A 27,990-nucleotide genomic window follows, 5' to 3' on the forward strand; every position below is an offset into this window, starting at 1 on the left:
TCGTATCCATAAGGTTTATTTTAAAAAATTGTTAAAAACTAACCATACAGGAATATTAATATACTTAAAAAGTTTTTTCCCCAGGTTGAAGGAAAATACATTAGCAACATCTTCTAGACACCGTCTTTATAAAAGTAAAACTTCTAGATGATGAAATGTACTACAGTAGATTCTATGGTTTATACTTTTAATCACAGGATTGGAAATCATTCTCCCTACTGCCCTGTCCCCCAAATGTGGCAGTTGTTATACTTAATGACATTCAATCGTGTTATACTAGCACAGAACCTTAAATAGAGTACACACTGCATATTTACTAACAGAGCAAGTCTTTCTATCTGTTGTCACATAATTATTCTAGGTAAGCATGTGATTCTAAGTACAAATAGAAATACTACATCCCATGATTGTAAACATTCACCAAGAGCTTCCAGAGTACAATGAGTAATAGAGGTGGCCCAAGGGTCAGTCAAATGTTCCTCACTCATTTGGATACTGCTGAGATTAAGAAATAAGTTTGGAAGGCAAATTATCACAAGCCTTACTTGTATTTCTGTAAGAAAGTAGTTCTGGATATATATGTTTTTAGTTGAAAACACCTGAAAGTCATTCTAAAGACTATATTAAGCACCATTTTCACTTACCTGAAATACACTGAGTTAAATTCAGCAGTACATGTGTGATCATTAATGTCAGAAGTTAAAAATAACGGTGGGTCTCAAGTTCCCTTTTGTGGATACATATGGAGTACGGACACTGAGTTCCAGTGACGCTAACAGGAACCACTCTTGCATACCAAGGGTAGTAACTCCCCCAAGGCCACATGCAACCCGTAAGTCTGAGGCACGACTATTACTTCTGTCAGTGGATGCTGTACAAGCAGATTTAAGGCTGTATTCGGCTATAAAGAGTTCAACCTCCTCTTTAGTATTCTTCTTACATAGATCATACACACGATTCAAAATTTCATTGGGTGGGAGGTGAAAAGTCCCCAAATACTTTTTAAAATACTATTCTCCATACAATTTATTGTCAGCATATTTACATAGGGGAATGTTCATACTTAAAACCATTCTTAAAAAATGCAACCATGTTTTTTCAGCTCTTATCCCAATTTCCCCAGGAGTATCCTCATCCTCATTTCCTGACTTCTGGCCAACTGCACATTTGTCAGATCGTTCACTGCAGTCCTCAGGCAATTCTGATGTTGCTCTGGAGGAGAAGAGGCATTTAAATGTGTTCACTGCCACCCACTCTGGGACAGGCCTGGTTGCAAAGAAAACGGTGTTCCTGGTGTTGAAGGATAACTAGGAAACCCATCTGGCTGAGCTGGGTAGCTTTCCAGAGCTGAAGCTGAGTGGACCTGATGGAGAGATGAACACACAGGTTAGGAGAGTGCCAAATTCAACCAGGCCTGTACTTGCTTTGGCCTGTCCCACACTACAGATATTTAAACCAGGAAAGAAAGAAAAAATGTTGGGGCAAGGGAAGTCTGTTCAGTCTCCTGAAATTTGTAAGAAACGTTCAAACTTCTTCAGATGTAGAGGTGCGTAGAAATGTCTTTAAAATGTGTAATATCCTTTTAAAAAAATTAGCAGGTTTTCTAGAGAAAATTCGCCTTAATGGTCCATTATTTTAGCTTAAACTGTAGAAGACCAGCTAAAATTTCACTGTCACATCTAAAGATTCCATCTGTAAAATCTCCAAACTGAGATTTAAAAGTCTATAAGCAGGAAAAACAATTCTTACAGATGAAGATATTCTACCACCTTTGTTACCCTTCTGAAGGAAAACAAGAATAATTTGCAGATTCTGGGAAAATTAATCATCAAATCTCCAGATGTTCTGCTCAGTGCCATTTTTTTGGCCAGTGCCGAAATATCACTATTTATCTGTATTGCAAAGTTATCACTACAGAAGCTATGTTACACGTTACCGTTCTATTTCCACCAGGCGTTGCCTACTTACCTGCTGTAACAGTGCTGACTGTGCGGCTGCATTATGCTGCAATTCCTGCAAGGATGATTGTGAAGGATTCTGGGAAAACCCGGGGATACCGGGGAGGGACAAGAGGCCTGGAAAAACAGAACTGCCTGCAGCTTGAAGTCCAGATGATAAGCTAAAATGATAGAAGAACAGGTCAAAACGCAAATAAGGGGACTTCCCTGGTGGCCCAGTGGTTAAGAATCCACCTGCCAATGCAGGGGACACGGGTTCGAGCCCTGGTCCGGGACGATCCCACACGCCCCAGAGCAACTAAGCCCGTGAGCCACAACTACTGAGCCTGCGAGCCACAACTACGGAAGCCCGTGCGCCTAGAGCCCGTGCTCCTCAACAAGAGAAGCCACCGCAATGAGAAGCCCGTGCACCGCAACGAAGAGTAGCCCCCGCTCGCCACAACTAGAGAAAGCCTGCGTGCAGCAACAAAGACCCAATACAGTCAAATAAATAAATTAAACAAAAAATGTAGATAAGACATAAAAGCTAGTGCGTCTATATTTGTCAAATACTATCTTAAGATGTTAAAAAAAAAAAATCTGTTCCCTGTTGGAAGGAACCATAAAAGTCAGCCACTCACTGATATAAAACTTTCCGTTATAAAGTGTATTATTCTGAATTCAGTGTGTTTATGTTTGCTGTTTCAAAATCAAGATAAATTACCAAATACAAATCCTAAAATTATCTGAGCAGGCATTGTTATTTTATATATTTATCTTAACATAAAACATTTTTCGAGCACCTAAGTGCCGACCCAGAAAAACAGAATTTCGCGCCACCAAACAACTGGATGCCGATTTTCATTTGAACGACTTCAAAACAAGAGCATGAACGAGTTAGGTGAAGGATGCTTTCCCCTCCAGACCATCCACCTACCCGGCTTGCGCAACCAGAGCGGAGTTGAAACTGGAACTAAAGGCGGAGGCGAACCCGGGGAGGACGGGAGCGGGCGACGGGGCGGTGGCGGCGCCGGTGGCGGGCGGCTGCAGCCCCGGGAACGAGGGCAGCGCGGCCGTGGCGCCGGAGACGGAGAAGCCGGGGTAGGAGGGAGCCGAGGCCGGCAGAGGTCCCTGCGCCACGGAGAAGAGCGAGGGCACGGCGGCGGGCAGGCTGAGCGGGAAGGCCGCCGCCGAGGCGGGCGCCGAGGGGCCGGGGGCGCAGGCGGGGGCGGACGAGGCGGGGGCGCCGAGGGGCGGGTGGGCAGCCTGGGCGAAGCCGCTGCTCAGCGAAGTGAAAGGCGGCAGGGCGCTGAAGACGGGGGCGATGGGCGCGGAGGAGCCGTGCGCGGGCAGCGGGAGGGCGGGCAGGGGGCTCGAGCCGCTCGGGGGCGCGCTCAGGCCCGGCAGGCCGGGCAGCGCGGGGGCGAGGCAGGACGGTAAAGTGACGGGCACCGAGGCCGCCGTGTACGCCCGCCCCAGCGCCCCCGACAGGCCCAGCGCGCCCGGAGCGGGGCCGGGGGGCGGCGGGGGCGCCGGGCCCCTGAAGGCGGAGGGAGTGGGGCTCGCGGGCTCGGTCTTGATCACCACCGTCAGGCTGGTGGCGGCGGGCGTCGACGAACCGGGCGCGTCTGCGTGACTCGCGAGCGGGCCGTGCAGCAGGGCGGCCGAGGAGCCGCAGCCCGCGGGCCCCGAGGCGGCGGCAGCGGCGGGCGCAGGCAGAGCCGGCGGCGTGGAAGCCGCGTTGGCCGCCGGAGAGGGCAGGCCCGGGAACAGGGCCAGTCCCGGCGTGGAGGCGCGCTGCGGCCCGTAGCCCTTGTTAGGGGCGGCCGCCGGAGAGTCGGAGCTCTGGTTAGCGAGGGAGGCGAGGGAAGCCAGCCCACTGGTAACGGCGCAGGGTAACGTGGCAGAGTTGATCAGGCTGGTATCATTTGATGTCAGAAAGCCTTTTAAAGCAGACAGAAGGGGATTATTCACACCCAGCGGACAGGCAACAGTGGGAGCAGAACCGCAGGCGATTACGGAAGGAGTCGGGTTGGACACACCTTGGGAGGCCGGTGTTAAGGTCAAGGGGAGACCAGCAAGAACCGAGGACAATGAGGAGGAATCGAGGCTGCTGGCAGAAGCGGCAGCAGAGGTGGCAGCAAAGGGGAGGCTAGTGAAAGGGACAGAAGTAGAAGCAAATGTTTCACTGGAAGCAGGGGTGGCGCGAGGTGTAGAGGCGGCCTGAGGGGCTGGGGTAGGGGTGGCAGAAGGACCTGGCAGTGGAACGAGGCCAGAAAAAACAGAAGGAACGGGAGCAGACGTGGTGCTGTGAACAGAAGTCACCGGTGCAGCCAGCAAGGAGAGGGTTCTGATGACTGTTGGATTGGGCGTCGTTGGCTGAGGTGCGTGAACAGCCGAGACCTGCGCCGGGAGCACAGGAAGGACAGCGTTCAGCAGGTCCGCCCCAGAGAGGGCGGCAGTAGCCGGCGCCGACGGATGATTTACTGCCTTGACCGGGGAAGCAGCAGGAACAGGAGTTGCCGCGGGTGTTGAAGGGTTAGAGCCATGAGGAGAAAAGAGCTGACTCGCTGGGGTAGAAAATGCTGTGGCGGGAGAAAGAGAGGCAAGAATTTACCATCACGCTGAAATGTCAACTTTTAACTCAAAAGAATTTGTAATATTTAACACATGTCAAAGAAAATCAATGACAGGTACAATAGGCTATTGCAATGTCTACATTGCTGGATTCCACCACCCTGATTTTCACCAGGGAGCCTCAGTTAGATCCAGCTGAGTTCTAGACTCTGCTCAGAATAGCCTTCCAATTCACAGTGAGGCAGCCTTGACAAGTGAGCAAATAAACTTTCCTTTCATAGTTTCCCATTTTTTCTTTAAAAAATTCAAAGAATTTAATTGTGATTAGTGTTGGTGTACTTTTAATTCTCTCAAACCACTTGTCTAGAGTAATAATACAAGTCATTTCCCCTCTTAAGAGCTTTCAGGACATCATTTCATCATTTTTAGAGGCATACAAGGCCATCTAGGATTCAGGCCATCTCTCCACTATGCCTGGTTGCCACTCTGTGAGTTGAACTTAATATTCCAGATTATCAATCTATCCAGTTTTCCCCCCAAGCATTCTCATATTGACTCCTCTACATATTTTAACCTCTAACTTCACTTGGCTGGTCCTAGGAGCTCCTTTAGCAGCAAAAGCCTTGTCTAATTCATCTTTAGAGTCTTCACGCCTAGCCCAGTGCATGGCATCTGTGAGTTTAATAAGTGTTTGCTGCACTAGATACATCATGATTACCTCAACTACAGTCCTCAAACCCACCCAAAGACTTATTCTCGAGACTTCTAGAGTTTGCTACAATACTTTCATTCTGATAAACTCTACAAATCATATAAGCATTTTGGGGATGATCTGGGTTTCCTCCCTGAATCAGTTTAATGAAAGCATTGGCCTCTGATGATCTTGTTGGTGCCAAATGGAATGCTATACTGCTATACTCACATCGAAGTCTGTTCAGCTGTAAACAGAGAATATTCCTTTTCCAGGGATCATCAACTGAAAGACATTTTCATGGACTAAGACTTAAATGTTTAAATCTATGCAAAATAAAGACTCTGGACATAAGGAAGCTGACATGGTCAATGAAGTAGTGCACTGTGTTAATCGCGGGTGGAGAAGGGACCATAGGAAAAGAACAGAGGAAACCCGCATCTACATAATTCATTTGTACTAAGTGATGGCCAAAGGGTGCCGCCTTGGGCTGAACAAATTTTACAGCTGTTTTAGAAAATAAATATGATAGGAGAATTGACAAATAGTAATATATAAATATATAAACGTCAAACTCAAAAGATCTGTAGTTCATACCATAGTCATGTCATAAGCAGTTAATTTAGTATCAAAGATAGCTATCAATTTAGAGTATATATGAAAATGGACTTGTATCTTTGTATTCAAATTGTTTTACAAGAATTAGAAGCACAAGGAATATATGCCCAGTTTTGTGTATGTAAATAATGTATCAAAAAATTATTTAGGTTAACATTGGTTGGGAAACATTTGGTTGGGAAGCATTTGAGAATTCACTGTCTTACTTATTAACTTCATGCTGAGGACCATGTAGTTAATGACAGATGGCAAGGTAAAACCAAGCTGTCCCACAGTGTTCTTTATAGCAGCCTCTGTTGGAGATCTTTTCATATAATAACACAAAAGCGATGTACTATTAATCACAGTGCCTGCAGTTACAACGGAACACAACAAAAATGAACCCCTGAGAACCATACCAGGAGAAATATCACTCTCCTGTCATCTAATTTGGTTGTTAACCATAAAACACTATGTGTTAGGTCCTGTGCTAAGTACTTTACACTCGTCATTTCATTTGTCCTCACATAACCCCGCGAGATAGGCACTAACACCCCCATTTTATAGATGGGCAATCTCAGCCTTGATGTGATTAAGCAACCTGTTAAAAGATCATGCAGCTATTAAGTGGTGTTCAAAGGATATAAAGTTTCAGTTATGCAAGATGAATAAGTTCTAGAGATCAGCTGTACAACACTGTGCCTACAGTTAACAATACTGTATTGTGTACTTAACAATTTGTTAAGAGGGTAGATCTCATTAAGTGAGACCTTAGTACAGTAATGATGATGATGATGATGAAAAGGTCATGCAGCTATGAAGTGGGAGAACCAAGATCTGAACCCACGTCTATGAGACCCTCGTTCTTAAGCATTATACTAGTTTGTATTTATTTTTGTTTCTTAATATGGTTCAAAAAGGAAAAAAAAAAACTTAATCATGCTAACCTAACATAGCAAAGGAAAACAAAGTGTGCTATTCCTAACAAAGGAATGACGAAGGAATAACTTATGACACTTAATCTGCTGCTTCTCCTCAGAAACAAATCTTTTAATGAAGCTGAGCATAAAGGCTGAAGTTTCCTTAATCTCTTTTTCATAGAAGCTAAATAAGCTGCTCAAGGTTACAAAGCTGGGTGGTGCCAGAGCCAGGATCAAAAACTATATGTCCTGACATCTCAGTGTCCTTGCCACCCTGCTATGCTACCTCCTTAGAATCTACCAGCTAAAAAGCACTGTTTCGGCACATTCTTAGGGAATGGAATTCTCCCACCAAGACTCCTAACCGTGCACCATAACGATTAGATTCATGTGCTACTTTGCTACACAAGAACTGGTCCAGGTTTTGTATCACACCAGAAGGCGTCTCTTTCCTGACCACGCACATCTTCAACTAGGGGGAGAATGAACTGTTACAGCGCTGCTGCCACCTGCAGGCGCCATGGACCACGTCTCACCTTCCTCTTCCAATTCCACTTTCTGCTCTGGTGCCCCGTCTTCTTTTCTTAAATTAAATTCTTTCTTCTTTTCTTACATTAAATTACACTACCCCAAATACTTAATGAAATAATCAAGTCTAAAAGATATATCTGACGTAGCATTTGTCAAAAAGGGTTTCTATCAAAAAGAAATTGTTAATATATTTAAGAAAATGAGGCTTCAAATATCACATAATATAAAGTGAATGCAGATATAACGCCACCTAGCACTTTGATTGCTTGAAAGTTTTACAAACAGGATACAAAGGCACATGGTTACTTTTAAATCCAGTTAGTATGTGCATTTCATGTTGTATGTATAAAATGTACCGCTATTAAGCCACTTTCAGCAAGTATCGATTAGTTAAATTTTTTAACCAGGAACTTTCCCTAAAGCATAAGATTACAAATACACTCAACTCAAACTGATCTCAGTGAATAACAGAGCAGGGAGCCAGGACAGACATCAGTTATCTCTGGATCAAATTTGGTACTTACCTGGATTCTGTGTAGGTTTTGACTGATTGGAAAGGTCTTCATTCTCTATGTGAAAATAAATAAATAAATAAATAAAAGTTGATTTCAAGCTTTAAACAAATTATTCACCACCATAATAATCAGAGACTGGGGTCAAAAAAAGAAAAATCCAGGATATGTATGTATACTGTGTTAGGAAAAACAATATATGCCTATAGAGAAAGAAAGGAAATAAACAAAAATCATAGTAGTAACTATATGAAGATTGCTAGGATTATGAGCAACTGATTCCCACCATTTCTCCTTAACTTACCAGGCTTTAAGCAAACATTGTTATTTTATAGATATATTTAAGAAAGCTTTTGGGAAAGATGATGGCCTGAGTGTGCCATCTAGGAGAAAGTGCAGCAAGAGGGCAGTGAGGAGCCAGTGTCACTGGCTAGGCCGACAGTCACTGCTGGGCACCAGTGCCTACAACAGGGAGGAGATCGGGAAGTGGAAGGTGGATGCTGAGGGCAGAATCTACTGCCGTCCGAGGAGCCAATCTACGAGCCACGTGGATCACAAAGCAAACTGAAAGAAAGTGGCTCTGCCTACTTGCTGTACTCAGTTCCAGAAAAGACCCTATGTTAGGAGGGGTCAGGGAGAACTACCCTAGTTGAGGCTGACTTGAATCCTGTGAGACCGACAACCTAAAGCACACACCTCCCCACCCCCATGGGAAAGGACCTGTCTAACTGAACAGGTCAAAGATACCAATGGAAAAAAATGACCTCGCATGGCTTGACAATAACTGCCCAAGAAACCAACAGTGTGACAGGCATAAGGTGCAAAGGGAACCCACAAGCCCTGACACGGTGAGCAAAAACGATCACAGCTTGTTTAAGGGACTTAGTATAAATAATAACGACTGAACAGATGGTGTCTATCAATGGAGAGTCCATGAAAGAAAGAAAAAGAACTTTAAAATCCTGTAATGCAGATTAAGAATATATATACACAAAACACTGCAAGAAAATACTGCAAGCAGAGAAGGTGAAGACTTTAGATATAAAAATCTAACTCCAAATTAATAAATGCAAAGAATGATGAAGATTAGAAATAACATTGCTGAAAGCCAAATTACTTAGTTGAAAATAAAAAATTCCATTTAAAATGGCAAAAATACAAAAAAAAAGGGTATCATAAATGAATAGCTGAGAGACTTAAAATAAATACAGTGCAAAAGAAGAGTATTAGGAGAAAAAAAAGAACAGATGAAAAAGCATTAATTAAAGAAATATAAGAACAAAATTTTCCTAAGCTTTAAAGACTTGAGTTTTCATATCCACAGGGCTTAGAGAGTTCCAGGAAAGATCAACAATACGATCCATACCTAGACATCCTGGCGAAATATCTGAACTCCAAGATTAAAGACATTTATGAACTCTGAAGATAAGGAATATTTTCTTTGTAAGCTTATAGAAAGAGACTACTTTTCTAATAAAGAAAAGAAAACAGGAATTGGGTTTCTCATCTACAACCCTACACATGCACCCTTTTTGAAAAAGCTACTTAGAGAAATTTTCTACCAGATGAAAATTAGAATGAGTATATGAGGACAGGGCATCATAGAAGAAACAGTTAAGAAGCCATGAGTTCAGAGGTACAGAAAGAAAAATGTTATAGTAGTCCATCAAAATACACAAATTGATGAAAAAGGAGAGGGAGTAAGGAAGTCAATGGTGGAACGTAGGACAGCTGTTTTTAATTTCTGTACACTGACAACCATTAAGAATATGAATCACTAGTGATATTAAAGACAGAAATTCTAAGCTTGGGTAGGGGCAAGGAAACAAAAGGTGTTAAAAAAAACTAAAAAGCAATTTAATCCAAGTAAACAAAAATAAAGAAAATAAAAAACTAGGATAAAAGAATAATAATGAGTACAAAAATAAAATGGAAGGACTAAGAACAAATATGTAATTTTTATGATTATCAGAAATTCCTATTAAGTCTCTTCCCCACTGGTTTAAAAACTCAGATTCCAACTATATATAATTTACAAAACAACTAAACAAATAAAACCAAATAAACAAAACCCTAAAAAAAATTTAAAAATATACAGGCAAAACACTTGAAAAATGAAAACGAAAAGGAGTGAGGACCCAATAAGGGTCAATACCCAATAAGGCCAGAGGGAAAAAAGTTATAGTAAAGTGTAAGTCAGCTGACATTTTATACCCAGAAAATTCAAGAGACTTTCAAGAAAAAAAAAACTACAATAGGGAATCAGTAGTAAGTACCTAGAAATGAAATTTCCATTTATAATTGTAACAAAAAACAAAAACAAACCCTCTAAAATCCTGAGACACAAACCTAAGGCAAAGAACCTGTATGAAGAAAACTACAAAATCTTCTTGAAAGAAGCATAAATTAACACAACATTGTAAATCAACTATAACTCAATTAAAAAGCAAAAACAGGGCTTCCCTGGTGGCGCAGTGGTTGAGAATCTGCCTGCCAATGCAGGGGACACGGGTTCGAGCCCTGGTCTGGGAAGATCCCACATGCCGCGGAGCAACTGGGCCCGTGAGCCACAACTACTGAGCCTGCGCGTCTAGAGCCTGTGCTCCACAACAAGAGAGGCCGCGATAGTGAGAGGCCCGCGCACCGTGATGAAGAGTGGCCCCCACTTGCCACAACTAGAGAAAGCCCTCGCACAGAAACGAAGACCCAACACAGCCATAAGTAAATAAATAAATTAATTAAAAAAATTTAACTTTAAAAAAAAAAAAAAAAAAAAAGCAAAAACAAAAAAAAAACTTCTTACAAGGCCTGGGTGAAAAACACTACCATTTGACAGGATTTAAAGACATACATATGATTGAATGGTAAAACTTAATATCGTAAAAATGTCAAGTATCCCCAGATTACTATGTAACTATAAATACATAAATTCAACTCTTTTTAACTGCATAAAATGACCTTAAAGTTCAGATGGAAGAATCAATTTCCAAAAATGGATAAGAAAAGTATGAAAATATAGTGAGAGAAAGCTAACTTTATCAGATGTCAGAATATACTATAAATCTGCTAATCAAATCAATATGGTATCATCACAACATAAAGTCACTAGATTGGAACAGAATAAGGAACCCAGAATAGAGCCATGTGTGTAAATGAAAACTTAAGATAAATGTATTATTTCAAATCACCAGGGAAAACAGATTAGTTAATAAAGACTGCTGGCATGAATGGACTGACTACCATCTGCAAAAAAAATTAAGATGAACCTATATTTCACCCCTATGTGAAAATAAATTCCAGAGGGAGTAGGAATCTTACAAGGCCTAAATTACCTGGACTACCTAGGGTTAAGAATTTCTAAACTAAGGTAACTTGGTTCCAGCTTTTCTTTCACAGCCTCTGTCTATGCAAAAATGTAAAACTCTAAGGGCAAGAGGTATCATAAACAAGGGCAAGAAATAAAATGACAAATTTTAGAAAAAATGTTTTGCAACTTTAGTCAGAGTACTCAGCTACAAACAACGGAGCCACTCTGGCTAGAAAAAAAGAATTTATTAAACACTAGAAAGTAACTTTGAGTCTCTGGGAAGGGCAGAATTAAATTAAGACAGAACTTACTTTAAGTTCTATCCCTACCTTACACATATACAGAAATAAATGGCAAGTGAATGAAAAGCTCTACATTTAAAAAGAATCACTACAATAATAATTAGAGAATGTAGATGTCACAATGTTGAAATGGGAAAGGGTTTCCTAAACAAGACATAAAATTCAGGAGAATGAAATAAACAATAACTGATCAAAATAAAAATTAAACTTTTGTAAAAGACAGACAAAAGGAGAAAGCAGCTAAATCAGCCTTATCAGATTGGCAAAAGTAAAAAAGAAAAAAAAAAGCCCCAAACTGATAATATCCCATTTTGAAAGGGTGTGAAGAGACCCTATGCTCACATACCCTCACTGGCAGGTATAAACAGGTGCAGTCTTTTTGGAAAACAATTTGACAAGATAGAGAAAAATATTTACACTTCATATCCCGTATTCCCAATGGGCCCAAAGAAAAAGGCTGAACTGGAATATGCTGGGGAGGTTCAGCCCTTCTGAGCACCTTCTTAAAAGCCTTTCCTCCCCGCGGCAGACAGAATGTGCCCAAATGGCGACACGCATTAAGTCGGTGATGCTTTTCCACAGCCTGTCAGCTTCGTGCTCATGAAGAATGGTTCTTGTTTCTACAACCTGCTCGTGTTCACACATGTGGGCCACGGCTGCTCTAGTGGAACCTGTATGTTTCACTCAGATCCATCATCATGCTCCGGGGCTGTGCTCCCTGTTAGGACACCACCACATCCCACAACCGCCCCCTCCAAGTGTACCACGTACAAGCTATTGACTTTTAATACCCCGTAACAACATGATTTTACCTGCTGCTACTGGATTAGGAGTATATGGAGGTGGAGGGGGCACACCTGGAGCTATGACATTGGCTAATGGTACCAGACCTGCATTGTTATAAGCACCTAAAATAAAAATATAATAGAAAAAAATATATAAAATCTAGCATCATTCTCAGTTCAAACTGTATTGACGCAGCTATCTAATTCATTTCTAAAACTGTTATATAGTACAGTTGCATTTTACACAGAGGTTTGGGTCTACGGTTGAGTGAAAAGTGAGATCAAATGAGACAACCAGAGACTTCTATTTCCCACTGCAGGCTCGCTCCAGACATAACTCACTGAAGGGCATGGTGGGCAGAACCGGCCAGATTTAAATTATCTGCCTTTTCTGTCAAGCACACACACTCGGCCTTTTTAAGTTAAATGCATTAATGATGCCTTTGAATACCAACTATCAAAAAGGGATTCAAGATGATTTACCCATAAGCAAAAACCCATAAAAATAATTAATGATGAGAAGTAATATACAATTAATTTATCAAAAGGAAAATATCCTAAATAAACTGTCTTCTGCATTGTTGTAGACCAAGACACACGGCAAAATAAAGCTCATGACAGCATATTTCATAAGTGCTCCAGATTTGCAAAGTACATGTATCAACATTTACTTTCAACTTAATAAATAAAGAGCAAAAAGAAAAAAAAGTAAAATCTGAAAGAGCGCCTTACTTGGTGCAATAGTTGCATGTGGCCGGCATGGAGGTATTGGATAAGGAACGGGTTTATGTGGATTGTATGTTGAAGGAGGCTAAATGAGGGGGAAAGAACAGCAGTTAGGAGAAAATCAAGTAAGTCGTCTCCTGGCAAAGCAAACTACAGCTTGTCTTTCAAAACATTTAGGCCTAAGAGGCCAAAAATGCCCCAGCATATCAAACACCACTGCACTAATACATGGTACAAATGAGGAAAATGGCTTTAATAAATGTGGTTCCTATTAAATTCCAAAGATAGATCCTGCCAAAGACTGCTGTGGAGGTGTTTATTTTTTTTATTTCAGTTGTAAATCGTCTCCAACGAAGGGCCAAACCTTATCCTGAACAGCAGATTCTTCTCTGACCCAGTCTAAATTAATCCAAGAATTCCTATCTCCTCCTATGGAACAGCTACTCAAGAACTTCCAACATCCTCCTGAGAATTCATCTTATCATTCTTACCCTCTTTTCTCCTTTTGGAAGAAAAAAGCACTATTTCCTTTAGCATCTGGCGTTCTGACAACTCTAGTAGAACGTAGACTGGAATTATGAATTCAGTAACTTAGTCTTTTTGCCTTTTGAAATCCACAAATCTTTCATTTTAGAGTTGATAGAACTTATGTAAGTAACAAGGAACATTCAAAGGGTTGATCTCCAGAGAACCGGAGGTATCCAAAGATAGGCCACATGCTGTACTTTTAACTACAGAGAGAGAGAGAGAGAGAAAGACAGAGACAGAGAGAGAGGATGCTAGAGCACGCACACCCACTCGAGGGGGCTGGCACTCACGCCCCTGCAGCAGAGGGGCTCCACTGGTGGTAAGGGACCCAGACTCTCTCTAGTGCTCAAAACGGCAGCCCTGGATGATGTACTAGTCCTGCACAAGGACTATGGTCTGTGACTACCTTGCTATAAACAACTGCCACTGGAGTTCTTGTCAGGCGGGCAGGCAGGACTGCAAAGTGGCTGTGTGGAGGCCTCCAGTACGTCAACTCCAACAATCCTTCAACCCACGGGCTTGCCTTCTCCTGTTCAGTTCATATTCCAATCATTCTAATCACTCCCTTGAAAATACTCTCTACCTCCTAGCTCCATTCTTACTTCACTAACACTAATGCTAATTCAGCCACCAAACCACAACCTTCGTTAAAGTGAACTCTCCGCACTCCACATCTCCAAGCAAACAGCTGAATGTGGCTGCAGAGAAAAGTAAGAACAGTTCATCTGGTCTACCTTTAAAATAAGATATTAAACCTCAATAGGGCCCTTAACACTGTTAACTAATTATACTATATTTCCCTAGGCCACTCACTTTCCTAGAGTTTCTAGTGTACTTTAAGCTTCACAACACAAAAATGAAACTTATGCCTTGAATAGACAGAAAACTAAATGTAAGAGTTAAGACTTGTTCCATCATTTATTTTCTAAACATACTGGTTTGGACGGTCCGAGAATCCGTGCAGCTATTCCTTTGCCTTCGTTGGTACACTCTTCACCATCTTTCTTCAAAGGGGTCCCCTATTAAAAAAAAGAAAAAGGAAAGATAATTGAGACTTAAAAAAACCCAAACAAACCCAAAAGCAAAAACAGAACAGAACAAAACAAGACGTCCACTGTATTACACAGAAAAGGACGTAACTTGGTAGGAGATCAAGGCCTTGGCTTGCAAACCCAATCCTGCCCTAGCTGCCTGATGCCAACCAAGTCCTCGACCCTCCTCTGCCACAGAACCCTCATAACACGTATAGAGGTAGAAGGAAACACGCAACACACATGGAGATGACAGAAGAGGATAAAGTATGTTCTAATTTTTTTCGGCTTCCCTGGTGGTGCAGTGGTTAAGAATCTGCTTGCCAATGCAGGGGACACGGGTTCGAGCCCTGGTCCGGGAAGATCCCACATACCACGGAGCAACTAAGCCCATGAGCCACGACTACTGAGCCTGCGCTCTAGAGCCCGCGAGCCACAACTACTGAGCTTGCATGCCACAACTACTGAAGCCCGTGCACCTAGAGCCCGTGCTCCGCAGCAAAGAGAAGCCACCACAATGAGACGCCTGTGCACCGCAACGAAGGGTAGCCCCCGCTCGCTGCAACTAGAGAAAGCCCGCGTGCAGCAACGAAGACCCAACACAGCCAAAAATAAATAAATAAAAATAAACAATTTTATTTAAAAAAAAAAGTACGTTCTAATTTTTTCTCTGTGCAACAGGAACAGCCAAAGACAGACCTCCAGTGTTACAGTGTATAACGCTCAAAGAATCAAAAAGAGTTCTTGTATTACAGTTGAAAATGGGTAATAAGAAATAGTGTTTTCTATAAGCAGTAAGTGTGATAGCTTATACTGACCTCATTCAAGACTGCTATAATTAACAGATCAAAATAAGTTGACACCCTATTACAACGTGTCCCCGACAGCATGTGTTCTAAATGGTACATACTAGTAGGGAAGCCAGCTTCCAAGGTGGCCCCCAGTGACCCTCAGCTCCTACTGCCCTTGTGCAGCCCTCCAAATGAATAGGACTGACCTGTATAACAAATAGGATATTCCAGAAATGATGGCCGTTGACTCCCAAATCTGAGTGATAAGAGAAAACACAGCTTCCGCTGCCTCCTCCGGGACTATCAGCTCTGGTGGAAGTCGGCTGCCATGTCAGGAGGTACTCAAGCAGCACTAAGGAAGAGTCCTTACGGCAAGGAACAAAGGCCCCCTGCCAACAACAACACTAATTTGCCAGGCATGTAAGCGAGCCACCTCGGAAGCTAGGCCTGTGTTTCAGTCAAGCCGTCAGGTGACTACAGCCTCATGAGAAACGCTGAGCCAGAACCAAGCTAAGCCTTTCCTAGATTCCTGATACATAGAAACTGCATGAGATACTAAATGTTTACTGTCTCAATCCACTAAGTTTTAAGGTTATCTGTCACACTGCAATAAAAATATACCATTCTGGGCTTCCCTGGTGGCGCAGTGGTTAAGAATCCGCCTGCCAATGCAGGGGACACGGGTTCGAGCCCTGGTCTGGGAAGATCCCACATGCCACGGAGCAACTAAGCCCGTGCGCCACAACTACTGAGCCTGTGAGCCACAACTACTGAGCCTGTGCTCTAGAGCCCACAAGCCACAACTATGGAAGCCACGCGCCTAAAGCCCGTGCTCTGCAACAAGAGAAGCCACCGCAATGAGACGCCCATGCACCGCAACGAAGAGTAGCCCCCACTCGCCGCAACTAGAGAAAGCTCGCACACAGCAACGAAGACCCAATGCAGCCAAAAATAAATAAATTAAATAAATAAATAACTACCAGGAATCGCTTGCAATGAATAAAAATATTTTTTAAAAAAATATACCATTCTATGAAAAAATTATTTCACAAAGAAGTCTGAGGAACACTGGGTGATACAAAAAGAAGTGTCTTTCTTACAGGACTTCTCAGAGCCTTTATTATGCAACATGATTCTCCAGGAAGGAGACGCTGCTTTCAGAGTTTCCCAAACACACTTAACTGTGAAACTGTCTGCAGAATACCGAGAATTTGAGAAATACTCCTTTACCACATGTAAATCAGTGCTTCTAAAATACTTGGAAAAATAAAACCAAATCATCCTCTTTTCCATTTGGCTTGTTCTTCTGTACATTTTACGCAAATAGTTTAATACAGCTTATGTATGAACTTTCATTCAGTAGTGAATCTATGAATTACGTTGCTGACATAGCAAAATCCCTTTCCTTTGTAGACACATCATCAACTGGCATTTTCTTTAAATATCATTAACTATGCTCAATTTCATATGAAGAAGTTTCATATATAGCCACAAAAGTATACTTACTGGGAAAATTCCATTTATGCGACTAGGTTTTCCTTTGGGATATGGATTTCCTGGGATTGTTCCACAAGAAGATATCATAGCATGAGGAGCTTTGCAGCCCGCCTTGAAAGCCTGTGAAATAACAAAGAAGAGGGTGGTTAAAAAAAAAAAAAAAATCAAATAAACTCACAAATTAAGTATTCTGGATGTTGGGAAGCCCTGCTAAATAACATGAATTAAGGAATAGCATCACATTCAATCTGTTCATACATCAATCAGCACTTCCACTGGTGAACATGACCAAAATTAATAAGTAAAATCACTTCATTTAATGGAATTATTTAAATAGTAATAATGTTTTTAATGTCACAGATAATAAACTCCTATACAAAGATATCTTCACAATGGATTTTGTAAATTGTGTGCAAAGAAGTCCATTTACTATTTGATATGTCTCATTTCTCCAACGACCAAGAAATAACACTGTCCAACTCAATAAACACCAAGCTCACATTACAGGTAAGGAAAAGAGAGCACAGCCATGAAAGAGACACAGTCTCCACTCTGAAGAAGTTTACATAACTTAGTGGATAAAACACAAACAATAACATGGGACATTGGGTGTCCATAGAGCTATACTGATGAAAAAGTAAGAGTTCTCTGGGTACTAGTGTTCAACATAATGTTACATAATTATGAGATATACTGAAGGATGAGATCTTGGTCTAGCTTATTTATTATTGTGTCCCCAGCTTCTGAAATGGTGCCTAACACATACTGAATTAGTGCTCAATAAATATTAAAGGAATGAAAAACACTGTAATAGGTGACATATATTCTAATGGATCTATACTGTATAAGAATATCAAGTTAAATATATATATGCTGTATTTTACAGGTATATATGATATTATTAGCTATATAATCCAGCCCTGTATTAAACATTCCAACCCTAAAAATCATCTCAATTTTTGGCTATTATAAATAGTACCAGGGTGAGTGCCCTTATATATGAATGTGTATGTTTCTATTTATTTCCTTAGTATAAATTCCTAGAAATAGAATTTTTGGGTCAAAAGGTATGAACATTTTAAAGGCTCTTCAAGTTTGCCTTTCAGAAAAGTTGTACTAATTTACATTGATTAAAGGACCTATTCCACAGAAGACTCAAGCCCAGATTATTTCTGAGATGGGAAAGTCACATGATCAGAATGCTTCATAAGGAAGAAAACTACAGTAGTAAATGCCTAATGCCTTAAAGAATTTAGTCAAAAACTCAATGAAGTTATTAAAGTAAAGAAACGTGGGCTCAGATCTTGCTTTTGCTACAGTAACTTATGACTAAGGCAAGTTCTCCACTCTCCTGAGCTTGGTGGAGGGCGTGAGGGTTAAATACGATTGAGCTGCAGCCCCTAGGGCAGCAGTCCATGCCTCCCTCAAGCAGGTTTCTAATCACTAATTCAGTTTCCAACCACCACAATCCTAAGAAAGAGCTACCTTAGATGACGAACCAAGTTTTCTAGGCTTGGACAAGTACTACTTCCCCCACTCTTACAGATTTTAAATTAAAAAACTGCAATCTTGCTTTATTACTCATCTTTTATGAATTTGATGAAAATAAGCCCAATGACAAAGCAAATTTAAACAGTCAAGTTTCTAAATACATAAAATGAAAGACAAAAGCTTGGAGCCATGGCAGAGCTACCAAGGGACCGAGAATAAACACCCCATGAGGCTCACACTGAGGGCTGGCTTCTCACTCTCAAGCCGTCTCTTCATTCACCAGTGTCCCCCCTCCAAAGACTGCTGGGGTGCCATTCTTAACCCATCACATAACAGCAGTCAGGTTATTCAACAAAGTTAACATAGGAATAAGACTGTACTGTTTTCTTCATCAGCATTCAGAAAAACCAACATACCACTTATATAGCAATCTCGAGGAAATTACCTGTTCAAGCACTCTCTTGCACCGTTTCTTCTCAGACATATTTATCCTGAACAGATCTTCAATGGGACGAGAATTCTGTGCATCAACAATGTTTCTACCAAGCAAATACAATTTAGCTTTTCATTTAAGAAGCTGGACACACATATTTAATACATAGATATATCTGAGTAAGCTTTTCCCCATGACATAATGAGCAAAGTATGATTATTTAGTTTTAATTGGTGAATGTAAATAACATGTTTATATGAAGATGGTAAATATAATAACTGAACTGACATTTATCTGGCTACCTGAAAGTAACAAAGTAATACTTCAAATAAAAATCACTATTTTGAGATTCCTGCAAATATACCCTCTCAATGAGTGTCAGGAGAGCTACTGGGAATAAAACAAACCCATGTGCTAAATGCCTAAAAATCATGGTTGATCTAAAAATGAAGTTTAACCTTATGCTTCATTTTAATTTTGTGCTTTTTGTGGTCATTTACAAATATATAAGGGACTTAAAAATGCATATGCTGTAAATAAACAGCAACTTCTAGACTCTTACATTATAGGAGAGTAGGTTCCTTTTCTCTTACATTCATCACAATCTTTTCTCAAATGTCGTGCTGGGTGCTTTCACACATCTTACAGTATTTAAAGTTCACATCCCTACTAAGTAGATGAGATCCTTATTTTCACAATTGAGGAAAATAAGATCCAGAAAGAGTAAGTATATATTAAGTCAAAAAAATACATGTTGTCAGAACATGGAAGAACCCATCTAACTATAAGTCCTCTGGCTTTATCACCAAGCCTTTCAAGTTATTCAGAGTGGGAATGCAAAGCAAGTCACCGAAATGCAGACAAATTGAAATAATTAAACTCGATAAGCCCAACTATTTTATAAGTTATAACCATGTGTAATAAGCACACTAGATACTTAGATATAAGAATTCAGCTCTATGCTTGCATAGATTTTATTAGAGTTCCATTTACTAATATAATTCTGACACATTAACATACACTAATGAGTTAAAAAGCGTTTCAAAAGTCTTCCAAATTTTTCTCCAATGAAGTAAAAAGAAAGAAATACTTACGAAGCTAACAGTTCAAGAGCAACTAGTTTGTCTTTACTGAAGGTGAAACAATTGAGTATATTGACCACTTCTGCTGGGTGAACAGCCACCATTTTCTATTAATATAAAAAATAATGAGAAATTTTTTCAACATGAGAAATTTTCATGCAAGAAATTGCCTTTTGGGGGGGAGTGTAATTAAATGTTCTTAATATAAATATTTGAGATGAAAGCTGCTAAATCAAAAGTAAGTCCTAACAACTGTGTGCATTAAAATTAGGCTTTTCAATGTACCTACTTTAATTGAAGAGCTAAGTTCTCCTATGTGCTCCTTCTTATCCACATTTCTCAATATGTTCATCTACGGAAAAAAAACTTACATGTTCTGCTTTCCTCAGAAAGGCTATATAAAAAGGGATATTTACAAATATGGGAGATACATTGCTCGAGAAGTTAGAAAAAAATTATATTCCTCAGTTAGAGTGCTAGGTACGCCACAATCAGAGCTTCCTAATGAAGTCCATGGCACTGAATAGTGTTATTAAAGAAAGGTACTCCAATCACATCATTAGAGGAAACATGGGTTAAACAGGTTTCTTTACTGAACTTTCTTAAGAGCCTTGTTAACGTGCCCTGTGACAATCCAGGACTGTGTGGACTGTTGCATCATTTATTTGCCTAGGATGCCTGTATCTTTGAAAAGCAGGTCAATTTATAAATGTATGTTAACAGTGCAGGAAATTCAAAAGCAAAGTCAGGATAAGGAGATAGGTTAGAATCAACTGATCAACAAAAGTGGTTTTCAAACTCTGTAACTCCTGTACCACCAAAAGAACTGGTAAAACCATATACCCCACTGCGTGTTTTTAAATTGACGTCTAAAAATTTTACCGGAAGTTTTACGTATCTGCAAAAGATAGATTTCCTTATATGTAAGTTTATTACATATTTCTGAAAACCTTGGAACTACTGATCTAGTTCGTTTACTTTATGAAAATGTCCATAACAGAACCTAACTGTCAGCCCGTCTTCAGTAGGAAAACAGTCAAGTCAGACTTACTTTGTCTGTAAGTGCACTACGGTGTGCCTGTGCAACCTTCTCACCTCTGATTTTTAATTCTAAGGTAGGTGGATAGGCCAGCCAGCCTAAGAGCTTTGTCATGAGTTTGTTGTTCTGATAAAATAAGGCAAGGTTTGTTATCAGTTTGTTTTCTGTTTGTTGTCCTGATAAAATAAGGCAAGGTCCCCATCAGTATTTCTTACGGAAGCTCTGTTTTGCTCTCCCTCTCGGGATAGTGCATTGTCTCTTTGGTCCTTAGAGAAAGATTTTCACCCCCAGCTGATGGGTGAGACAACCTTTTTTTTTTTTTTTTTTTTTCTCGGTAAAGCAGAAAAAAAGCAATTGTTTAAGAGAAGAAGCACTAACAGACCCAGCACTTTCTTAGGCAAATAAGTTTAGGAAGCTAAGGATTGTAGATTTCCTTAAAGCTATCAATGCCTGATACTCCCAGGAAAATCTTCCTATACAGCCAGATCCTGTTTGACTTTGGTGCCTCTGTTAATCTAGGCTCTAGAGCTATGCTATCCATATAGAAAGTCGCCACTAGACACGTGTGCCTGTTTAAATTGAAATCAAATAATACCTTAAAAATATCCTTCCTCAGACAGATGACACGTTTTAAGTGCACAAAAGCCACATGTAGCCAGTGGTTACCATAGTGGTTAGAGCCGATATAAAACATTTCCATCATCGCTGAAAGTTAATTTGGACAGTGTTGGTCTAAAAAATGTAAGTATAAACCAGTCTGAATATTCTTCTAAGACTAAATACAAGAGGGTGAAGATATACAAAAATAAAAGTAAATAAAAATACTTAAGAATTCAAATCCTATGTTTTGCTTGCCTATAAATATTTTCTACTCCAATCTGCCAAGTAGGACCCTGTACAATTTAATAGTACAGTACATCCGATTTAAATTTACAAGTTTTAATTTTTTAACAAAGTTATTTTGAATAATCAAAGTATAATGAAATTTAGTGTCAGGACCTAATGCAAACAAATTGCAACTTGAGATGAATTAGAGAAAACTAGGGGAGAATTCAAAATACTTAAATTCTACATTCTAAGGAAAAATAAATACTTACATGCTGCAATGCTTTCATTGCCTTCAACTGAGGCTCAGCCCAGGAGAAATATCTCAGTAAATCAACCACCTGAAAGCAAAGAACTAATTTAGCTCTAACGACAATGTGTTTGCAAACATTTCTCCAAGATGTATTTCAGTACTTTGAATTACTATTCAAAGTGTGCTGCCTGGGCCCCGGTGATGAGGCGTAAAGCATGGCACCAGAGTTCAGACTGGGCTGATGGAGTGGCCAAGTGCAGCTACTGAAATTTAAATCAACTGAAATCAAATCAAATAAAAAACTCAGTTCCTTACTGGCACAAGCCACATTTTAAGGGCTCAACGGCCATATGAAGCTGGTAGCTACCATGATGGTTACTGCAGAGAGAGAGAGCATTTCCACCATCACAGAAAGTCTTGGACAGCATTGGTCTAGAATAAAGGAAAGTATAAGGTACAGGAAGAAGAAAGTACCTGAAGAAAAGGAAAGCTGGAAAAGTGCTAGATGGAGACAAAAACGTCGCGTAGGAATATATAGTATGAATGGAAAGTTTTAAAACATTTAGTGGAGAATAACAGTTTTAATCAATCGCAAAAGGGTGTTCAGTGGTGTGGTTTAGTGTAGGTCCACTAACTTCTACTCTTTAACTCACATCTGGAGGGCATACTACTCTTACTCAGACCACAGATCTATTCCCTAAAAATGTAAGAATCACCCAGAATCACGCCAGCAGCGTCTACATGGCAAGTCATTTTGAGAGCACAGCCAGCCAGGCTCTCTCCCACCACCACCAGCGAAGTTCAAGTGAATGAGGGAGATACTGTGCAACAGCCAAGAAGAGGTGAGCAGACACCACGCCCACAACACTGAAGTCTCTGCGTGGTCACCACCACCTGGGTTCACTGCCTCCAAGGACACCCCAAAAGGGGGAAAAAAGACTCAAGACGAGAGGGTAATAAAATCTGGGTTAATGAATTATTTTACTGAGTTCCTAGAAACGTGTTAAGGCTTCAATTATTCCACAAAGCGAGGTTAATCTTAGGAACTGGTGTGGTCTGTGAAGAAGAATAAAAATACTTTTCACTCCTTAATGAGAGATACATAAATAGCAAACAAGTATTGTGGGTACTTTCTATACAATTTTCTAAGAGTGTATGCCCTTACTTTTATGAGGATAATGTTTTTACTATATACAGTAAATGCTACCTGGGACTTTACCAACCATAAAACTTTATAAATTATCATGTATGATTATTATATTATAATACAATAATCAATATAAGGTTAGAAGGTCACACTTAGAAAGTAGCTTGATAAAATTTTTAATGACTTTAGCAAAGTCATTAAATTTTTAGCAAAGTCATTAAATTTCCACAATAGGAAGTTATCTACAAAATTTCACATATATACACAGAAACACAAGAGAAGGGAAAAAAAGCTATCAGCTATGTGAAATTATAAATCTTTCTCTGAAACATTTAAATTTTTAAAAAAGCATAAGGCGATTTTGAAAAGTAATGGGATAGCTGAAAAACCCTCATTAAATAGGCAGCAACATGTGCAAGTCACAAAGCAGCTTTGAGGAATTTAGTAGGCAGAACTACAGGCTTAAAGTTATTCAAGTTTTTAAAGTCTTGAGAAACAGATGAAAAGTTGGAACATTTACTAACTCAATCTATAGATTCATCCACTGTCTACCCTATTCATGTTCCCAATCCTTTCTGTTCTTCAGATGTACATTTCCATTTCTGGTCTATTTCTCTATCAAGTATTTTCCAAGTATCTCTTGGAAATCCAGCTTTCTCTGCATATGTGTGTGTGTATATACATGCAAACCTGTTTTTCAAAATCAGCAAACTCCCCCTAAAGTTGGGTGAAAGCCCCCACTAAACTACCACACTGAAAATATTAGTCTTCTGGCAGTTACAGAAACTACTTATTAGACACTATTTTTTTTCTTATTTGCTAAAATTTTTACTTAGTGGCTTCATATAAGAACATATATCACCATTTGTTCAAGTTTTATAAAATGTAGTGAATTTTGCAATTACTGACTCATAAGTACTGTACAATTTGGGGTATGTTTACCATTAGAAGTTTACAACATATGATACTGTGCCCAGAATATAAACACTTTGAACTGCTTTCTTCAGACACTGCATTTTAAAATCATGTTAGCATATGATATCGTGGTGAAAGTGGGTATGTTTATAAAATACCCCAACTATAAATCATGTAAAGTTTTCTGCTAAAACTGAAAGCTTCTAAAGTTCCTGAATAAACACAGCAACAAAGTAAAAGCAATTCTGAACTTGACCAGCAGGTAAATAAAGACATTAATTAGAACATCAGTGTAAAAAAAAAAAAAAAGAAAAAAAAATGCTGTTGCTTAAACAAATAAAGGAATACCTGTTCACTGGAGAAATATCCATGCACATATTCAATTGCTTTTAATTTGTACTCTGTCAAAACAGCCTAAAAAATATAGAAAAACAGAATGAATGTATGTAATCATATGCATATATCAAAACTGCCTAAGCAACTCAAACAGCCCTAGCACAAGGAGGCCGATAAAGTCACCATGGTGATGTGACATTCTACCTTCCCAAGTTCCATGCTGTAAGGGATACACTGAGACAGCAGGAAAAGCCCCTGGGCCTCCCTACTCACTCCTACAAAGGAAGGGAACAGAATTGTAAGAGATATGATTCGACATTAATAGAAATTAAGTATTCCTGGAAAACTAATTGCAGTTTTAAAGCATCCAAAATTCAAGAAGCCGTCATTTTTAAGGTTAAACGTACTACCCATTACTCATTCATCAAATAATTATTTATTGCACACCTATATGTGCTAAGTGATAGAGAAACATGGATAAGACATGGTCTCGTCCAGGCTCTCAGTGTTTCTACAGGGATATGAACCCAGGAGCGAATGTGTGCGCCTGACACTAGCTGGCAGCGCGGCCTCTGAAAGGTATTTTAATTGCCCTGAGAGCCTCCTCACCAATCACTACCCACCTGTTACTGTGAGGATTAAAATAGTCAAGAGTAGATGTGACACATAATAGGGAAGTTCAGAGAGAAGTCGATGGCCTTGACCCAGCACTACCTAGAGCAGAACGAAATCATGTATGATCTCCTTGCAACTATATGCTAAGCTTACAGATGGAAACACCAGACTATCAAAATTTGGTAACAACTACTCATTAAAAATCCACTAATCCCCTTTGTATGGTGACAGGTGGTAACCAGACATATTGTAGTGGTCATTTTCTAGTATACAGAAACACGGACAGTGTTGTAGGTCAGTTACACTCCAGAAAAAGAAAAATCAACTAATCCCTTTGCATTCACTACAAAACAATCATATTTGTACTTTTCACATGCATCATTCTGCTAGGAGAAAATACTATGACCAGTCAACAGAGAAACACATCCAGGGAGCTCAGTAGCTGAATTTTCACTGAAAAAGGGGAGGGAATGGCATTCTGGATAATGTACTCTTGGGAGTTTGAGTATTACTGCCATTATTGGACACAATCAAAAGCAAGTTTCTGGCCCAAATCCTGGATTGTGTTGATGCCAAGTCACGTCTTAATTCTTTGATCAGCACCTGAGAGGCCCGGCTGTATCCCGAGGCACAACGCCGTGGCACTCAGGAGTCAGACTACCCAGCTTTCAACAGTGGTCTCCTCCCTCACCAGGTGGGTAACTTCGAGCTGGCTGGTTAACCTCAGATACTAGATTTGCCCTCTGTAAAATGAGGGTTGTTAGGAGGATCTAATCAAATAACACACAGAGAAAGTGCTTAGAATAGACACACTCAGTTAAGTGCTCAATAATAAATGACTATTATTATTATTACCCCCTTCTTAAAAAGCAAATTAAATATTGGTTTTTCCCCTCCTATTTCTTTGTCTAGTGTCTTCTTACATGGCTTTGTTTTAAATGACAGTAGTGACAGCCAGTATTACCTACAGACGTAACGGTGACACTCAGGAAGATATTACCTGGTTTAAACTGACTTACATTTACAAAGTCTAAGAGCAATTTTTAAAAAGCCAACAGTGATTCACGCAGTTAAATATGCTTATATATTTACCCCATTTTAATAGCCTAATACTGTGTTGATGTATCTAATTATTTGGCATAGACAGCAAAAGATATATTTTGATTTCAGACCAGAAATAAGGACTTAAGTTGCTATGAATTTGATTTTAATCTCTGGAAAATTTCCTATTCCCCTCATTAGTAATTACTATGTCATCTTCCCAGAGTTTAGAAGGGAGAGAATATGCAAACCGACACTCTATAGCTTCCAAAAGTAGAAATCGACTGGTCTACCCGAACAAATTATTTTCTCATAAATAGTAGTTTAACATCAGCTCATGAACAAATTGTGGCAAATTCTAAGTATATAATTAGCAAGCTAATGTTTTATTGCAAATTTTCGTTGGACAAATTGGGTTTGCAAAAGCAGAAATTTCATTCAAAAAAAGAACACTCAATATCCTTACAAATGTAAATTTAACCTAACACGCAAATTTGACGAAGAAAAAAGAGCTTTAAAAAGCATGAAGGAAAACAACATTTTGCTTTACAGAGAATGAAGAAAAACAGCAAGTCCACAAGCAATTTTATTAATAACTTTGTAAGCTGAAATAAATAATAATCACCAGAGCACAAGGTAACAAGTCTTTTCGCGTCAATCAAGGGTCTTAAAGATATGAAAATGGCAAGATAATTGCCCGGAAATTCTAAGCAAAGGACCCTGTATTAGCATAAGAATGGTTAGTCAGTCCTTCTAGGTTTAACTTTGTAAAGTCTTACTTTTTGCGCTTGAAATACTGTTAGGCTCAAGGGTACATGCCAAATTTTTTGCTGTCTGGTTCATTCTGGGAGGTAGGCAATGCACAATAGGCTCAAAATGAAGCAAAAACTTGAAAGCAGGAGAAAAAAGTTTTGAAATGCGAGTGTTTGAAGCCCATTTCTAAGAATGACTTTAAACTTAATGCCACACTTCTTAGGACACTAATTTTGTCCGGCACAGGCAACAAATATAGTCCGCTTATACCCAGATTTTAAAAACCTGTAATAATAACTACCGTTAAAGAAACTCCCTACGCTATTATCTCTAGTTTTCACTCACTTACGTTACTGAAAGATGAGGAAATCAGTTCAGAAATATTAAAATCACTTATCCGAAACTACAGAGCTATTAAAGATTTGTAGAGCAGGTTTAGGAACCAGGGGCTCTGAATATAATATCCGCAACACCGCACTGATTCTCAATAAGTTTAGCGTTAACATAATTTCTATTTGTATCGTGAAATATATCAAGATATAAACTCCTACTCTATGCGTTAAAATTCCAACCAGTTTTGCAATCCTTAAACCCGTATTTTACACAATCTGCACGCAGTCCCTCACAGAGAATAAATCACGAGAATTCGTAGCTCACAGATTTAAGGAATTAAGTGCAATTACCTTTCTAATTTCATCCAGCACCGTTTCAAAGGACTTTTTGTCCATCTTGACTACTATCTCGACGAGAAGAGTTACAGTTTCAATTACAAAACGTTCATCCCTGGTCCGCTCCGATAGTAAAAACGTTTACAGCTGAGAAGAAAAAAAGACTCGAGGAGCAGGAGAAAGGATGCGAAGAGGTAGAGTACTTCAAACTCTGCAAAAATTTCTAAAAATGGAGACTTATAAAAACTTTTTATTAAAAACAAACCCTGTCAGGCTTCCCCAGCTTCTTTACACAAAGCTTCAGGACCCCCTCGGGGAAGAGAAACCCGAGGTTCGGTAGCCGGAGGCAGAGCGTCGGTCCCCGCAGCTCAAAGGCAGGCGCCGCCGGGGGAAGGTCCGGAAGCCGCCTTCCCGAGTGGACCGGCCCGGAGAGCAGAGGCACCCGCGCCCCGAATCCCGCGGGCGGCGAGGAGGGAAACACCGGTTTCTCGGCCCGCACTTGCACCTCGGCCGCCGCCGGCCGCCCCTCACCGCCGCGAATCTGGCCTCATGGCCCGCCTCGCGCTCACTCCCAGCAGCTCCGCCGGATTCCTGGGTCCCGTAGCCCGGGCAGCAGCGGCCTGGCAGCTCTTTGTTACCAGCTGCCACCGCTTCCGGGAG

At 40.1% G+C, this 27,990-nt stretch overlaps 1 protein-coding gene across 7 annotated transcripts; it reads right to left on the reverse strand.

Moving 5' to 3' along the window:
• On the reverse strand, positions 1 to 27,594 carry PROSER1 (proline and serine rich 1). Of its 7 annotated transcripts, XM_082365329.1 has the most exons (15): positions 27,346 to 27,594; positions 24,266 to 24,331; positions 21,875 to 21,943; positions 19,751 to 19,845; positions 18,669 to 18,762; positions 16,742 to 16,852; positions 14,349 to 14,432; positions 12,892 to 12,970; positions 12,187 to 12,282; positions 7,778 to 7,822; positions 5,437 to 5,490; positions 4,193 to 4,522; positions 2,875 to 3,880; positions 1,969 to 2,119; positions 1 to 1,363 (listed from the first exon to the last, which is right to left on the reverse strand). In XM_082365329.1, exons 1-15 carry the CDS (start codon positions 27,388 to 27,390, stop codon positions 1,241 to 1,243), a joined length of 2,448 nt encoding a protein of 815 aa, XP_082221455.1. In that variant the 5' UTR covers positions 27,391 to 27,594; the 3' UTR covers positions 1 to 1,240. The 7 variants fall into 7 exon arrangements, with proteins under 7 accessions (XP_082221455.1, XP_082221450.1, XP_082221453.1 ...); XM_082365324.1 differs by having other exon boundaries at positions 2,875 to 4,522; XM_082365327.1 differs by lacking the exon at positions 12,187 to 12,282 and having other exon boundaries at positions 2,875 to 4,522.
• Between the last annotated feature and the right edge of the window lie 396 nt (positions 27,595 to 27,990).

The sequence above is a fragment of the Balaenoptera borealis genome (assembly GCF_965194805.1).
Source record: "Balaenoptera borealis genome assembly, chromosome: 18".
Classification (NCBI taxonomy): domain Eukaryota; kingdom Metazoa; phylum Chordata; class Mammalia; order Artiodactyla; family Balaenopteridae; genus Balaenoptera; species Balaenoptera borealis.

Bases quoted from the DNA above. Each gene is read 5' to 3' on its own strand.
- PROSER1 (XM_082365324.1), bottom strand. From the start codon at position 27,390: ATGGACAAAAAGTCCTTTGAAACGGTGCTGGATGAAATTAGAAAG. The intron at 24,332-27,345 runs GTAATTGCACTT...TATATTTTTTAG, and splicing joins TGCTGGATGAAATTAGAAAG to GCTGTTTTGACAGAGTACAA. The intron at 7,823-12,186 runs GTAAAATCATGT...ATTTTCACATAG, and splicing joins TCCTAATCCAGTAGCAGCAG to AGAATGAAGACCTTTCCAAT.